This window comes from Nyctereutes procyonoides, unplaced genomic scaffold, assembly GCF_905146905.1.
Source record: "Nyctereutes procyonoides isolate TBG_1078 unplaced genomic scaffold, NYPRO_anot_genome, whole genome shotgun sequence".
Lineage (NCBI taxonomy): Eukaryota > Metazoa > Chordata > Mammalia > Carnivora > Canidae > Nyctereutes > Nyctereutes procyonoides.
Window position 1 is genome coordinate 60,761,688 of NW_026575020.1, and position 16,205 is coordinate 60,777,892.

The following is a 16,205-nucleotide window of genomic DNA, read 5'->3' on the forward strand; positions in this document are numbered from 1 at the left end:
CGGGCCGCCTCGTGGGGTGGGGACAGGCTGGGGCCGTTGCCGTGTGCCCGTGCCCAGCGCTGGGCCCGTGTCAGCCAGTGTTTGCCACTTTTGTTCTGTTCTCTTACACTTTGTGAGGAGTTTGGCAAATAAAGAATGTTCACATGAGTGATCACTCCTGGCATGTCATAATATTTTAAATTCTTAATAGTTGGTGAATGAACCCAAGAAACACACAAAAAAAATTTGAGTGAGCAAGCAAGAGTGAGGGGGAGAGAGCAGGAGCAGGGGAGCAGACAGGGAGAAGCAGACGCCCTGATGTGCAGGGAGCCCGATGCGGGACTCAATCCCAGGACCCCCATGGTCTCGGGCTCATGACCCGAGCGAGGGCCGACTGAGCGCCCAGGGCCCCGCCGGGGAACGCTTTACCTGTCCGGTGCTGCTGGCTGTGCTCCTGGCTGCTCACCGTCCTCCCCTCCTTCCCTGCAGACCTTTGCACCGGCGTGGACTGTCTCTGTGACCCTGCCCCGCGTCCCCATCTTGCTGCTGGGCAGTGTCTGCCGTCCAGGCTGCGACGGTAGCGCTCTGGCCTACAGGGTGGATTTCCTAAGTTGGGGGTTTGTTCTCTGTTGGCTAACAGCCCACCCCGGAGCCTGTGGCTTGACGCCACAGCCATTGTGATGACTCTGTGGGTCCTGACAGGGCGGCACGGGGTAGCCCGTCTGCCCCTTGATGCCGGTGGGGCGGCTCGAAGGGCTGAGCTCGCCGTCTGGATCTGGTGTCGGGGGGCCGGGGAGGCTAGCGCACACGGCTCACGTACCTTCCCATCCGAAACAAGTAGTTCTCACTTTGCGGCTTAAATACCATTTTGGAAGGAGGGGAAATTCTCTAAGAAAGTCTTAGAAGTGCTCCGTGCTCGAGGCTTGCATGCTGGTGTGAATTAGCCCCATTTTCTTCCAGATCCAGGAGTGGAGGGTGGAATTCAATGGAGGGTGGAGCTTCCGAGCTTGTGAGGGCTGTGAGTCTGGGGGTGGCGCCTGGCTGAGGGAGCGGGCGTGGGATACAGCTCCCCGGGCACCACGGGACGAGCAAACGCGTGTCCGAAGCATGGGGAGCCCTTGCTCACTTGCTGACCAGCACGCCTGGCGCTGCGGGAGCGTGTGGTGCGCTTACTTCTGAGCCTGAGAGCTGCTGGGCCTGTAGCTTGTGCCCTTTGGCACCTTCACTTATACACGGGTCGTCAAGGAAAACCCCGTGAGGTCCTCCACTCTCCTCCTTTGGCTGATGCCCTTAATGGCAGTTTGGGCACGTGTCAGTGGTGACACCTTGCCCTCCCTAGGCGGACTGGGCCTTGCGGTTGCACCCCCAGATCACAGTGTCCTTTGGGGACGTGGCCTCTCCTGCCTCTTGTGATCCCTTTATCATGTATGGGAACTAGTCTTCTGTTATTCTGTGCTATTTAGAGTAAAAATCAGGAAAGATGCAGTGAACTGTTCTGATAATTTATGTTCTGGATTTGTGGATGTGTATATTTATATATATATATTTATATTAAATACGTTTTTTTTTGACACTTAACAGAATTTTTTTTCCTCTTAGGCGCAAATATTTAAGCATGGAAAGCGTGAGGACTGTTTACCCTACGGTAAGGTCTGTTTGTATCAGGATGTGTTGGCGATGTGAGTCGGCCTGTGTATGATCAACTGTCTCTTTCACGTTTTTTTTTTAAATTTTATTTATTTATTCATGACAGAGAGAGAGAGAGGCAGAGACACAGGCAGAGGGAGAAGCAGGCTCCAGGCAGGGAGCCCGATGTGGGACTTGATCCAGGGTCTCCAAGATCACACCCTGGGCCGAAGGTGGCGCTAAACCGCTGGGCACCGGGGCTGCCCTCTCATTCACATTTTATCCTGGACGCTCAACTGCTGAGCCTCCCAGGTGTCCCTCAACTGTGGTTTTAATGTGGGTGCCAGACACAGATTGTGCAATTTGGGAGATCATATAAGATCCTTCCCCCCCCAGGTGCCTGGGTGGCTCAGTGGTTGAATGTCTGCCTTCAGCCCAGGGCGTGACCCCGGGGTCCCGGGATCAAGTCCCACGTCGGGCTCCCTGCATGGAGCCTGCTGCTCCCTCTGCCTGTGTCTCTGCCCCCTCTCTCTCTCTCTCTCTCTCTCTCTCTCTCTCTCTCTCTTTGTGTCTCTCATGAATAAATAAATAAATAAAATCTTAAAAAAAAAAAAAAGATCCTTCCCCCCCAGTCTGAGCTGAATGTGCTGTTATTTGCAGCTGCCACCGTCCTCAAGTGCCTGGAGGGCTGCAACCTCCCCGACAGCAACCAGACCTTGCTCCGGAAACTTGGAGTGAAGCTCGTGCAGCGGCTGGGACTGACCTTCCTGAAGCCCAGGGTGGCAAAGTGGAGGTCAGTGGGCCAGGCCTGAGCGTCTGTTGGGAAGGCTGGTGTGGGATTGCCTGGGTGCGGGTGGCCATGGCAGAGGACGCTGGTTATCCTCTGCTTCCGCTTCATTTTCTGCGTCTCAGTAGTGTTTCTAATTCTGAAGGAAAGGTTTTCCTTTTAGTTTATTTTTCTCCTGTCCCTACATCTTAGGATAATTGAAGCTGGAGTGCTGGTAAGGAAAGTTTGCTTTTGCATTTTATGTGATGTTATTCAGGTGCAATATGACTACCAGTTGGGGCTCACGAAAGGGAAAGCTCCACTAGGGATCACGCTGAGTACAAGCTTCTTTCAAAGAGAGCAAGCTGTTGCTCCGTGAGGTTGATTCAGAAAGCCAGGCTGTCTCTGCCCGCGGACGGAAAGTGTTTTAACTAATGGTCTGAGGGTAGCCTGCGTTAATTAACAGTTTGCTGGGGCACTAGTGGCTCCCATAGACACAGACTTCTCTGCTGTGCTTGGAGTACTGTGTTTTTAACGGTCTTTGAAAATTTTTTTTTTTTAAGATTTTATTTATTTATCCATGAGAGACAGGGGGAGAGAGAGAGGCAGACACACAGGCAGAGGGAGGAGCAGGCTCCATGCAGGGAGCCCGATTTGGGACTCGATCCCAGGACCCTGGGGTCACACCCTGGGCTGAAGGCGGCACTAAACCGCTGAGCCACCCGGCCTGTCCACTCTTTGGGTTTTTTGTTTTGTTTTTTTTGTTTTTGTATTTTCATGAGGAACAGGAACCAAGTTCTGGATTGGTTCATTTCTTGTGTTTGAAGCATTCCTCGATGACATCCCTGGCCCGAGACTCCTTGTGATGGTCCTTAACCATCACACAACTGCAGCCAACCACTTAATCTTCCTTTTCTGTCAGTTTGACAGAGGCCCGTCCATTCCCCTCTTTTCTCGTTGTCATCAACCTTAATTAGGTTGACTTGACGCTCAGCACAAAGCGCCCACGCCAGCTCGACACACACCGGCTCCTCACAGTTGATGCAAGCGCACAGAGGTGGGTCGGGCACGTGTCTAAGGCTTTGGCAGCTTCGCAAATCCCCGTGCTAGGCCGTTGTGGATGAGGGTGGTCTTCAGCCTCTTGTGAATCCATATTAACGTCCATTGATTGTCCCCTAGCAGCAGTGCCTTCCTCACTCTTGAGAGCATCTGAACCTCTGCCTCCGTGTGACTCGGTGGTAGGGACAGAGCTGAGAGTCTTCCGTTTTATTTCAAGAATTGATATGGTGGCTTGGGAGGAATTGTTTGGTAAAGCTCGACTCAGCCTTTGGCTCAAATTCCAGCAAATTCCAGAGAAGTGTGTTAATGTTCTAGTGATGTTTTACTTAATTAGCCTTGGGGGTCACATAGCTCATTCTGTAAGAAGTTGTTTATGAGACTAAGTGTTAGTGGTTAGTTTCCAAAATGCCTTGGAAAATTAATGTTCGGTACTGTTACGAGGATTCTCCAGGGACACAGAGCCAGTAGGGTAAGTGGGCATGTGTGTGCGCTTGCACGACACTTGGGAAGAATTGGCTCGTGGTTGTGGAGGCTGGCAAGTCCCGAGATCTGCAGGGTGAGTCAGAAAGCTGGAGACCCAGGAGGGCTCACGGTGGCATTTGAGTCTAAAGGCAGGAGGAACTCCTTCCCCCGGCGGACGGTTGGCCTCTTTGCTCTGTTCAGGTCTTCCACTGATTGGGCAAGGCCCACCCACACTGGGGAGGACCATCTGATTTATTCAGTCTACCAGTTTAAATGTTCATCTCGCCCAAAAGCACTCAGGCACGCACAGAATAACATTTGGCTGAACATCTGAGTACTCCAGCTCAGTTGACACGTGGAATGAATGATCACAGGGACTGTAAACCTTTATGTGGGAAGGAAAAGAACTCAGCAGCCTAATTACTTTATTCGGTTTGCATTTCCGTGTACATTTAATGGAAATCTATCATCTTGCTATTTTTTTTCTGTCTCTTCCTTTTTCTTCCATTTTATCTCCTCTGTTACGTTTGTGTTTTATCTTCAGTGTCGGTCTTCTGTCGGCTGCCTTCTTGACCAGGAGCAGCAAGCCCGTCTGGCAGGCTGCTAACTTGCTGGGGCTGCTCCCTCCTCCTGGGGCCACGTTAGGGTGGTCTGTCTTCCGCTCCTCTTTGCCGGAACACAGCCCTTGCTCCTTCGTCACGCCCCGTCTTCTAGCGCGCGGCTGCCTGGTCTCCCTTGCTGGGCCCACGTGCGGGGACTCTCCAGCCTTACGTGACCTCTGGACTCCGCTCAGGTCTCAGCTTCCCACCTGCTCTCTCGCGGTGCTTCTGGTTCTCGTCCTGCCCTCACACGTCTTAGGGGTCGTCCAAGGGGACTCCGGTGCACAATCGTTGATTTCCTTCTCAGCAGTTAGTTTTTCTCCGGCGTCTCTCCCCAGATAGTCACCATCTCTGTGGTCGTGAATTCTTTTCCTCACCAGGCAAGACTGCTGCTCTGTGCTTGGGCTCTCTTTCCTGTGCTGCGGTTTAGAGAGGACCTTTGGGGAGGAAGCAGGTGAAGGTGGGGTGCTCCTGGCGCCTCCTGCCGTGAGGAATGGTAGCCTGGCCTTGATTGTCATCTCGTGTGTGCCACTGGCTGGTCTCAACTTCCATCCGGGTTTTGTAGTTGTTGATGGCAGAAGGGTAAGCCCGTGGCTGCCTAAGGTCTGTCATCTTTGTAGTTGTGGTTGCTGAGTGTTCGGGTGAGTATGTTCCTGCGAGATAATCAGCGTGCGTACTGATTTGAGAACAGGAGCAAGGGAACGGCCTCGTTGGGACCCGTGCCGGGCAGGTTATGATTCTGAGGACGCTCCTCTGGTGGCGGGGGATGCTCTACCTGAGTTAGTGATGTGCTGCTACTCCCGTTCTGACACCTGCTCTCAAGTGTGGTTTTTCTCCCCACACCAGCAGATTCCCTGGACGCCAGCTGGGTGTCTCCCTGTCTACCCAGAGGTAGTGTCTGATTCCTCAGGTTAAGGGCTCTGCTCCACGAGACTGTCCTGTTCGCCCACACCTGCATCACTCAGATGCCCGGAGCAGGTCCAGGTTGTCACCTGTGCCTTGACTAAGTATAAATTGGGATCCCCACACTTCCCTCCTCGGGCACATTTAACGTGCTAGAGCAGCTCATAGAACTCAGAGAAACATTTTGTTAAGTAGAGGACCAGTTTACTCTAAAGGGATACAGGTCAGGAACAGCCAGGTGGGAGAGAAGCGCAGGTGGGGCGTGGGGGCGGTGTGCCCTGTCCACACACCGCCCTCTCCCTGGGTCTCCACACGCTCACCACCCAGGAGCTCTCCAAACCCCGAACTTCGGGAGTTCTATGGTGGCTTCATTACGGAGGCACGATTGGCTAAACGATCGGCCATTGGCGGTTCCTTGAACCTCAGCCCCTGTCCTCTCTCTGGGGGTCAGGAGGTGAGAATCAGGTTCCAGCCCTCAGTCTCTGGTTGGTTCCCACGGTGACCAGTCTGCATCCTTAGGGGCCTGGGAGCTTCCAGGCCCCTTCATTAATGTCACAAAAGACCCTCCATCCAGAAGGGGACAAAGACCCGTCATGGATTTCTTGTGAAGGACAGAATCCCAGTCGTGTGGCGGTACCCCCGGATTGAGCAGCTTAAAATGGTGCGTGTTTGATGCCCTCATTTCCGTGGATTGGAATCTGGGTGCACCGTAGCTGAGGCCGTGGTCAGGGTGTGTCTCACGCTTCACCAGGGTGTCCAGTTGGGGGGTGGGGCCCCGCCCGCGGGCGCGCATGTCCTGGGGGGCCACATTCCCGCGGCTGTCTGCTGGAGGCCTCCCACAGGTCCCGGCGCATGGGGCACAGCGTGCGGTGCAGCGTGGCGACGGGCCTGTGTTGGCGAAGAGGGGTGGCGAGGCGGAAGCCCCGTCTCCCTGAGGCTCCCTGGGAGGGACAGCCCCTCACGGCCGCAGCCTCCTGGCCCGGAGCCGTGGGTCTGGCCGCACCAACGGCAGAGGATGGCACGACGTCACAGTGGGCAGCTGTGGGCGGCTGGTGATTGCTGGGCTGCGGGTGACCGAGCGGGTGGCGTCAGGTTCCGTGTCCCTGAAGCTGTGCTCGTGCGCGGCTGGGGGTCCGCCCCCGCCCCCGCCCCCAAGGCAGTGGTGTGGACAGCCGGGGCCAGGCCAGCCATGGACACGCCTGCGGCTCGGCGGCCGGAGGGCAGGGCTGCTGGGGCTCGGGCAGGAGCCCTCGTGACCACGTCCGCTGGGTGCGCTGACCCCGGCCTCCGGCGCCGCTGCAGGGGCTTGGGCGGGCGCGGTGCTCCGCGCTGGGGGTCCCTGTGGGCAGCCCCGTGGGTGCCTCCCGGGGCTGCGCGGCCGCCTGTCGCACACGGGGTCACGGCCCAGGCCCATGGCTCCCTGGAGGCTTGCTCCTGGCGGCCGCGGCTCAGGCAGTGTGTGTTTGCAGGTACCAGCGCGGCTGCCGCTCCCTGGCCGCCAACCTGCAGCCGCGCGCGCAGGGTCCGGAGGGGTCGCAGATGCCCGCGGAGACTGCCGACTGCGATAGCGACGGCGACTATGACGTGCCCGAGGATGTGGAGAGTGTGATAGGTGGGTGGGGCCCCCACGGGTCCGGGGGACGCTCCTCTGCGAGCACCGCATTGGCTGCGTGCCCTCCTCCCCTCTTGTGCCCTCGTCACGGCCTTCTGGGACCTTCTGCACCTTTCAAGGAGCTTGTGGCCGTTGGCCTGCAGTCCGGTGCCCCTGTCACTCTGTTCACCGAGCGCTTCCCCGGGGTGAGCCTGTCCCTCCCTTCTAGCTCGGGACCAGGTACCCCGCCCTCCACCATGCCTTCCCAGGTGCAGCCACTGCCCCCAGGTCGCCTCCTCGGGGGAAGGGAGTGGTGGCTTCCCTGCAGTGTCCCTCCTGCGGCAAACTCGAGCCCTGGGCCCAGGGACCCGAGGACCGTCCCCGTGCTCACACAGAGGGCAGAGCCTCATTGCAGGGGCTCCGACACCCTGCCAGCCTCCTGCCACTCGTCCTTGTCGGGTTCCCCCCACCCCCACTGTGGGGTCTCCCACCGTCGTCGAGCTGTACCCCAGCCTCCCTGTCCACGAGGGACAGCTTGCTCCTCCCCTGGTCCCTCTCACTGTTTCTCACGTCCATTCTCTTCCCCTTCACAGTGAGCTGCTTCTCAGACTTGTCTACACCTCCTGCTCCCCCCACCCCTGGGGTCCTACGCTGCCCCGGTCACAGTGAACTTGACCCCTGTCCTTCCTACGTGTTTGGTGACCTCGGTCAAGGTCTCCATTGACTGGGGCTTGCCATGCCCTTACTGAGAGGCCTCTCACATCTCCCACTTCCTTCGGGTCTCTGTGTGACTCCTCCTGGAGTCTGGCCTGTGCCCGAGACCTCAGGAGACCCTCTTTTCTACACCCTCTGGCAGACGCTGATCTCCGGGAAGTCTTCCTCAGCGGTGCTTTCTGCCCGGTTCTGTGCTTATGGAGGGGGGTCTACTTTGTAGCAACAATGGCAAGAGTTGGTTTTATTTATTTTATTTTTTAAAAGAGTTCATTAATTATTCATGAGAGACAGAGAGACAGAGGTAGCGGGAGAAGCAGGCTCCCTGCAGGGAGCCCGACGCGGGACTCGATCCCGGGACTCCAGGATCACGCCCTGGGCAGAAGGCGGTGCTAAACCGCTGAGCCACCCAGGCTGCCCCAGAATTAAGATTCTTAATGTAGTTTCCCTCATGGTGCTGTTGAGTGACCGGGGCAATGCAGGACCTCCCTAGGACGGCGGGGAGTGCGTGCGGCTCATGGTCTCGGCCTTCCTGTGTTCTTGCAGAGCAGCTGCTGGTTGGGCTGAAGGACCAGGACACGATCGTGCGGTGGTCTGCGGCCAAAGGGTAGGTGCCCGCCGTCCCGCTGCGGGAGCTGGGCCCAGGGCCGACAGCTTCTACTCGGGGCCCGTGGTCTGTGAGCGCCTCCGTCATTCAGCACTGCACAGCATTCATGTGCAGTTGAGAGCTGCGAATGCCTTAGAGGTTTTTCGAAGGTGGAATGGTTTTTTCCTAATAGATGCTTATTATTTTGTTCTAATTTTAAAGAATATAAGCTACTGGGGAATGAGGCTCCTTCATCATCTGGCCTTTCTGGCCGCGGTGGGCAGGACTATGGGCATGCCACGTTCGCCTTTTTGCCTTGCAGGGGTTCCTTTTCTTGCTCTTCCGTGTCCCGTCAGCAGCCCCTCCCGCCTTGCGCAGGCAGGCACGGCACCCACGCAGCGAGCAGACACTAGCACGGCCCCCCGAACCCGGAGCGGTGGGCGGGCAGTGCTGTTGGTCCTCTGGGAACCAGAGAGGGGCCCTGGCGGAGAAGGCGTTCACTCGGCAGCAGGCAGCCTCTGAGCCCAGAGTTCCATGTGGGCGGAGTGGGCTGGGCCCGGAGGGATGCTGACCCAGTCGGGGTGTCCAGTGTGGATGTGGGGGGCAGCCTCGACGCCGGCACGCTGCTGCCGTATGGGCGCACCTGCCCCGTGTCTCCCTCCCTCGGGACGTGCCTGTGTCCTTGTGTTTTTGTCGCTGGGATGGGGCTCCTGCAGGCAGCTGGCCTCGCGCCGAGCAGACCGTGTGCGAGGCTTGCCCTGGGCCTGCCCCTTGTCGCCCTTCCCTGGAGGGGGGGAGTTTCTGGGGACGGTTCCTCCTCGATTGTGCCCCTCACGGCGGGGGCGATGCTGACGGAGTGCTGCGTCTCGCTTGCAGGATTGGCAGGATGGCTGCGAGGCTTCCCAGAGAGCTGGCGGATGACGTGGTTGGGTCCGTGCTGGATTGTTTCAGGTACGTGAGACGATCGGATGGAGACATGCTTCCGGCTAAAAGCAGTGGCTCCTCTTTCCTTCTACTTTTTTACATCGTCTTTCAGCTGAGCTCGTCGTCAGAGCCTCCAGAGCCTTTTTGCTTTCCTTTTGAAGTTAAATTTGAGGACTTTAGTTATTTCTGTTACATTTCTGTTATCAGCTTTAGATCCCATTACATTTAATGTGGTGCGGCTTCTCGGAGTCTCTGTGACTTTGAGAAACCTTTGGTGGCCCTGCCGTGCGGCCCCAGGGAGCACTCCCCTTCCCCCGATGCACCACATGGCTCCTTTCGATTTTTTTTTTTTTAATATTTATTTATTTATTCATTCAGAGAGAAAGAGAGGCAGAGACACAGGCAGAGGGAGAAGCAGGCTCCATGCAGAGAGCCTGACGTGGGACTCGATCCGGGGTTTCCAGGGTCAGGCCCTGGGCTGCAGGTGACGCTAAACCACTGAGCCACCGGGGCTGCCCCTGCTTTCTATTCTTCTCTTAGTTTTATCTTTGCTTTTGGTTGGGTAATATTTTAGTTAAAAATTCAGAATGGAAGGAAAGATGCTGAAGTGCCTCTCTCTGACCTTCCCCTGCACACATCGTCCCCTCCTCCTGGTACCCCAGGGGCACCACTTTTCCTGTGTCCTCCAGGGATATTGGGTGCACAGGTGAGTACATCAACGAGAATGTCTTGGCCGTCCCTTCTACACTGACCGTTGCTTGTCCTCCACAAGCTCCACTCGGTCACCTCTGAGGTCCTCCTCCTCTGTGCTGCTTACTGCCCCTGGTGGTTTGGGGCTGGGGTCCCTGGGCCCTTCTGGGCCTTTCTCTCCTGAACCTACCCACTCACGGCTCTGCCTCTTGCTGGTCTCCATTCTCCCATGACCCTGTGCCCTCCCAGGATTGCCCTGCGCTTGGATCTGCGACAGAACTTGCCCTCTGCCACTTGGCAGCGCGCTAGCGTGCCCTGGCTCAGCCGATGCAGTGATACAGTGTTGTCACCTTGCATGTTTGTGTCCACGTCTGCTTGTGCAGTTCGGGCCTAGGAGAGAGTGAGTGGGCTGACGTCTGGCCGCAAGCCGGAGGCCGTGCGGGGGAGGCGCTGTTCCTGAGCCCCCCTGGAGGGCAGAGTAGGGGCCAGCAGGGCGTTGGTCTTCCTGGTTTCCCCTCGGGCCACAGGCCTGATGGAATGTTGTGCCCCTTTCCATAGCTGTTGACCAGCAGCAGTGCACACGTTTAGTTCGGAAACGGGCATTGGTGTAACTGGTGATTGTTGTGGTCATAAATGAGTCGTCATAATGCTGATTTTTTGCAAGTGTCTTTAAGACGTCAAATCTCGGGGCGCCTGAGTGGCTCAGGGAGTCTGCTTCTCCCTCTGCCTCCCTCTCTGCTTGTACTTGCTCTCTTGCTTGCTTGCTCGCTCTCAAATAAATAAATCTTTTTTTTTTAATTTTATTTATTTATGATAGGCACAGAGAGAGAGAGAGACAGAGAGAGAGAGAGAGAGAGAGAGAGGCAGAGACACAGGCAGAGGGAGAAGCAGGCTCCATGCACCGGGAGCCCGACGTGGGATTCGATCCCGGGTCTCCAGGATCGCGCCCTGGGCCAAAGGCAGGCGCCAAACCGCTGCGCCACCCAGGGATCCCTAAATCTTTTTTTTTTAATTTTATTTATTTATGATAGGCACAGAGAGAGAGAGAGACAGAGAGAGAGAGAGAGAGAGAGAGGCAGAGACACAGGCAGAGGGAGAAGCAGGCTCCATGCACCGGGAGCCCAACGTGGGATTCGATCCCGGGTCTCCAGGATCGTGCCCTGGGCCAAAGGCAGGCGCCAAACTGCTGCGCCACCAGGGATCCCTCAAATAAATAAATCTTAAAAAATATATCAAATCTTATGAAAAACATGAAGCATTTTTTTCCATTTAAAATCCTAAAGAACACAAGATGCAATATTAGATTTTGAAATGGTCAGATGGCCTTTGGGGCAGACATTTAAAAAACACTTGGAACTTAAACATATATAATTGGAAATAAAAATTGGCATGAGTTGGTGGTGACGCCCACGGGGCGGCACCTCCGTCTGTCCCAGGGAGTCCACGTCTGTAGGCCCTGGCACGCAGGAGTGAGCAGATAAGACTACGCTTTCTCCTTTCTGCACGTTCTTTTGCTTGTTGCTAGGAGGGATGCAGTTCAGTTACTTTTCTTAAACATTTCTTTGCCATCAGAATGATGGATTAATTGATTAATTAAAGATTTTTCTTCATTTATTTATGAGAGATACAGGTAGGGGGAGAGGCAGGGTCCCTGTGGGGAGCCCGATGCAGGACTCGATCCCAGGACCCTGAGCCAGAGGCAAATGCCCTACCACCGAGCCGCCCAGGCAGCCCAGAATGATGGATTTAGAACAGGAAAGGGCCCTATAATGCCTCCTGCTTTTTGGCGAAGCGTATTTCCATGTTTATATTGGCAGCCGAGTGTAGAACTTTCAGGACAGCCCTTAGCACTCTGAGAACGACTTCTCGCTATTCATGATCCCACGGGTGGACCTGTAAATGTGAGCTTCCAGACCACTTCAGGAAAAATTTTATTAGATATACAATTTTACTACGACTTGATTAATTGGCAGAATCATTTATTAAGAGTCTGTGTTTCAAATAGCGCAAAACCAGTTCTCTCACCGGCATTTCATTCTGACATTTTAATCTCTGCTTTAAGCCAGGGAAGGAGGTCTCCTGCCCTCTCTGCTGATGTAGTCTAGCCTTATTTTGATAGAACCCCTGTGCTGTGAGTCCCCGGGCTTTAGTGCCTGTGGCTAGGGTGAGTTGTTGGGTGTGTAGTCCGCTGGCACACGCTGCTGTGTCAGGAAACCTGTGTGGAGCCTGGGTGTCTCGCGGACGCACACCTGTGGCCTGCTTCCTCGGTTGGCAGCACGTGGGGCCCACCTAGGGCCCGTGCTTGTCAGTGGGAGACCTGAAGAGAAGTCCTGGACACAGTGCTTATTTATTTCTTCAGCCGTCCGACTCTGAAAACTCACGAGCAGCTTTCAGTGAGGCTCCCGGGTATAGGACGGGGACCTGCAGTGTGTGTGCACGGCGCGAGAAGCCGGCAGGAGCGCTGCGATCTCAGGCTTTCTGTGTGTCTCAGTTTTCAGGAGACGGACAATGCCTGGCACGGTGGCTGTCTGGCGTTGGCGGAACTGGGCAGAAGAGGCCTGTTGCTCCCTTCTCGACTCGAGGATGGTGAGTATTGCAGACATTCGCTTTGCATCATCAGGACGGTTTGTAGCACATCAGGTGCTTTACTTCACCCAGTGTCTGCAGCGTGGGCTGCCGTGAGCACACACCCGGCCTCTGCCCTCACTGCCTGGTGCATTTCTGTGCAGGAGAAAGCAAACTAGACCTGTGTCTTTCAACTTGCTTATATCAACCTTTCTGACTTTCCAGCTGTCTCTTCTCCCTGCTGTGAAATTCTAATACCACTGGTACAGTGTGTGTTTGCATTCGGGGAGCCATGAACCATTGTAATGTCTGAGATTTTCTTGTCTCTCAGGACTGGTTTTCACCCCTGTGGGGGTGCTGTTGCCTATTAAGAAGTTTTGTACTGCTGCTGTATTCGTCACGTGGAGTGACATCATGGTCCCCTGGGAACAAGAGGAGGGGACAGAGGGCCCGAGGAAGCTTGGTAGCGGGCCTGAGCAGGGGTACGGGGGCACAGTGTGGCAGACGCAGAGGGGCCACCGAGCTCCAAGCTGTGTGTGCCAGCTGTTGGGCCTCCGCACGTGGAGGGAGGGTGGGGCTGTGGCCCTGTGAAGCCCGGTCTGGCTGATGGGGATCCGCTCTGGGTGTGGACAGAAGTGAAGGATACCCGCAAAGGACGGAGAAGGCCCTATCCGGGGCTGTGTCGCCACAGATGCTCTATGCCCTGGGAGTTGGCGTCTGTCCAGGATGAAGATGTCTGTGCAGAGGCGGGTGGGGCTCTGCATAGTGCTCTTAGCGTCTGAGCTGTGGGGTATCAGGAGTAACGGCTTTGCCCTTGGCATCGTGAAGCATGAGGAGCCTCTGAGACTGTCAAGATTCTGTTTCCTACTTCTGCTTATTTTTGTGGCAGCTTTACCGAGATAAAGTTTATATACCGTGAAGTTCACCCATTTAGTGTGTACAGTTCAATGGTTCATGTTTACAGGGTTGTGCAACCATCATCATAATCTAATTTCAGAACATTTTTGTCGTCCCACAAAGAAACTCTGTGCTCGGGGCAGTCAACTCCCCCTTTCTCCTTGACACACCCACTGCAGACAACCACTGATCTGCTTTCAGTCTCTAAATATGCCTTTGCGGGTCGCTATACGTGGAATCTACGATAGTGTCTTGTGCCTGACTTCTTTGACTTAGTGTGATGTTTTCTTTCTTTTTTTTTTTTTTTAAATTAATTAATTAATTAATTTATTTATGATAGTCACAGAGAGAGAGAGAGAGAGAGAGAGAGAGGCAGAGACACAGGCAGAGGGAGAAGCAGGCTCCACGCACCGGGAGCCCGACGTGGGACTTGATCCCGGGTCTCCAGGATCGCGCCCTGGGCCAAAGGCAGGCGCCAAACCACTGCGCCACCCAGGGATCCAGTGTGATGTTTTCAAGGTTCATCCACGTTGTAGCACGCAACAGTAGTACCTTGTTCCTCTTTATGCCTTAATATTCCACTCACTGTCTGGATACACCAGGCCGTTTATCTGTTCGTCAGTTGATGGACATTTGGATTTGTCCCTTTTGGATTATGAATAACGCTGCTATGAATGTTCATGTGCAGGTTTCTGTGTGGACGTACGATTCTGGTTCTCTTGGGTATCTGTCTAGGAGTGGAGTTGTTGGGTCATGTGGTAACTCTGTCTTTAACTTTTTGAGGAGCTGCCAAATTGTCTTCCAAAATGGTAGTACCATTTAAATTTCCTCCAACAGCATATGAGGCTTCCACTTTCTCCACATCCTCCTCGACACTTGTTTTTCTCTTAATGGGTGTGAAGTGGCATCTCACTTTGGCTCTAATTTGCATTTCCATGGTTGGCCAATGATGCTGAGCATCTTTTCATGTGCTTTTTGGCCATTTGGATATTTTTGTTGGAGAATTGTCTGTTCGTATTCTTTGCTCATTTAAAAAACGGGGCTGTCGGGATGCCTGGGTGGCTCAACTGTTTAGCGTCTGCCTTCAGCTCAGGGAGTGATCCTGGGGTCCAGAATCGAGTCTCGCATCGAGCCCCTTGTGGGGAGCCTGCTTCTCCCTCTGCCTATGTTTCTGCCTCTGTCTCTCTCTGTCTCTCATAAACAAATAAATAAAAATAAAAAAAATCTTTAAAAAAAGATAAATAAGGCTTTTTGTTGTTGGCTGTGAGTTTTTCATATATCCTGGTAAGTCTTTCACTAGATATAGGATCTGGAGTTTTTTTTTCCCCATTCCATGGTGGTTTTTTCACTTTCTGGTTGGTGTCATTTGCACCAAAGTCCTGCATTTTGATTTAAGACCAGTCTTCTGTGTGAGTGTGTGACAGACAAGGTGAAATCCCTAAGTGGGTGGTTCTGACTCCTGTTTAACTGAAGGACATAGAGCCTTGCCTCTGCTTTCCATGCCTGAGACTGGCTGGTGTGCATGTGCCCATCGTATCTTATGATGTTGCAGTGTCCACCGGATCTAGCTGCCGGAGTGAGAGAACGTGGGCGTTGGTGTCATGAATGACAGGTGTCAAGCTGTTGGCTAAAATCTAGAAGATAAAATGTGTGTCTTTGCTTGATTGGCTGGCTGCCTGCGGCCTGGTGGCGTCTTCCATGTGTGCTGAATCCTCCTGCCAGGCCCTTGCTGTGCCTGGCGGGGTCGCAGGGAGCTGTGCCGTCTCTGGCCCGGGAAGGATGGCACCAGGCCTTGGGAACAGTGATTGTTGTCTTGGCACAGGCTCCGAAGCTGACACGGGCTAACATTTGTTCCTTTTTCTTCTTCTTTTCTTGCTCCTCAGACTGGATAACACCGGTTACGCTCTCTTCAGGTTCACTGATTCTTTCTTCTACTTGCTCAGATCTGCCATTGTACAGCTCACCTGAAGTTTTCAGATCTCTTACTGTGTTTTTCAGTTTCAGAATTTCTATATGGTCTCTTTCTATATGTTCTGTCTTTTTATTTACATTCTGTGTTTGTTTGGACATTGTTCTCTTGGTATCCCTTAGCTCTTTGAGCGTATCTGAAAATTGATTTAAAGTCTTTGTCTCATTTTAGTACAATGTCTGGGTTTCCTCTGGGACAATTTCTCTGCTTTTCTTTTTTTATTTTTTAAGATTGTATTTATTCATGAGAGACAGAGAGAAGCAGATACATAGGCAGAGGGAGAAGCAGGCTCTTTGTGGGGAGCCTGATGCAGGACTTGATCCCAGGACCCTGGGATCATGACTTGAGCCAAGACAGATGCTCAACCACTGAGCCACTGAGGTGCCCCAAAACTGGACATTTTGAATACTATAGTGTGGTAACTGTGGAAATCAGGTTCTCCCTGTTCCCAGGGGTTTGCTGCTGTTGCTTGTTGAAGGTGATCATTGTCCATTTAGTGACTTTTCTGTTTGTAACGACTGTATTCCTTGTTGTGTCTGGTCACTGAAGTCTCTGTTCCATTATGTTGGTAGACTGCCAGTGAGTGACCTAACAGAGATTTCCTTAAGTGGTGAAATTTTGTAGATTTTTTTTCTTCACTCAGCAGTCTCCTGGTTGCTGTAAGTTTTTGATGAGATTTCAGAGTTCTGAACAAGTTGAGTCTGTTTTTGCTGGCTTAATGGTTGTTGTGGTGGAGGGACAGATTTGTGGAATTCCCTCCTTTGCTATATTCTGTGACATTATCCAAAACTAGCATTTGACTAGCATTCCGGCATTAGTCTGGGTCCCCTGAGCAGAGACAGATGCTGAGACGGGATCAGATGTGCAGAGATTTTATT

At 53.8% G+C, this 16,205-nt stretch overlaps 1 protein-coding gene across 4 annotated transcripts in view; it reads left to right on the plus strand.

The window, feature by feature from the left end:
• TBCD (tubulin folding cofactor D) overlaps positions 1 to 16,205 on the plus strand; it is a 111,487-nt gene that overhangs the window by 25,240 nt on the left and 70,042 nt on the right. For 3 of the 4 annotated variants that reach the window (XM_055322159.1, XM_055322166.1, XM_055322174.1), the window contains exons 8-13: positions 1,579 to 1,624; positions 2,266 to 2,398; positions 6,864 to 7,006; positions 8,243 to 8,303; positions 9,159 to 9,233; positions 12,388 to 12,482. In XM_055322159.1, the coding sequence (XP_055178134.1) occupies positions 1,579 to 1,624; positions 2,266 to 2,398; positions 6,864 to 7,006; positions 8,243 to 8,303; positions 9,159 to 9,233; positions 12,388 to 12,482 (553 nt within the window). Of the gene's footprint in view, positions 1 to 1,578; positions 1,625 to 2,265; positions 2,399 to 6,863; positions 7,007 to 8,242; positions 8,304 to 9,158; positions 9,234 to 12,387; positions 12,483 to 12,792; positions 13,387 to 16,205 lie in introns of those variants that run through there. The other variant, XM_055322185.1, reaches the window with a different exon arrangement.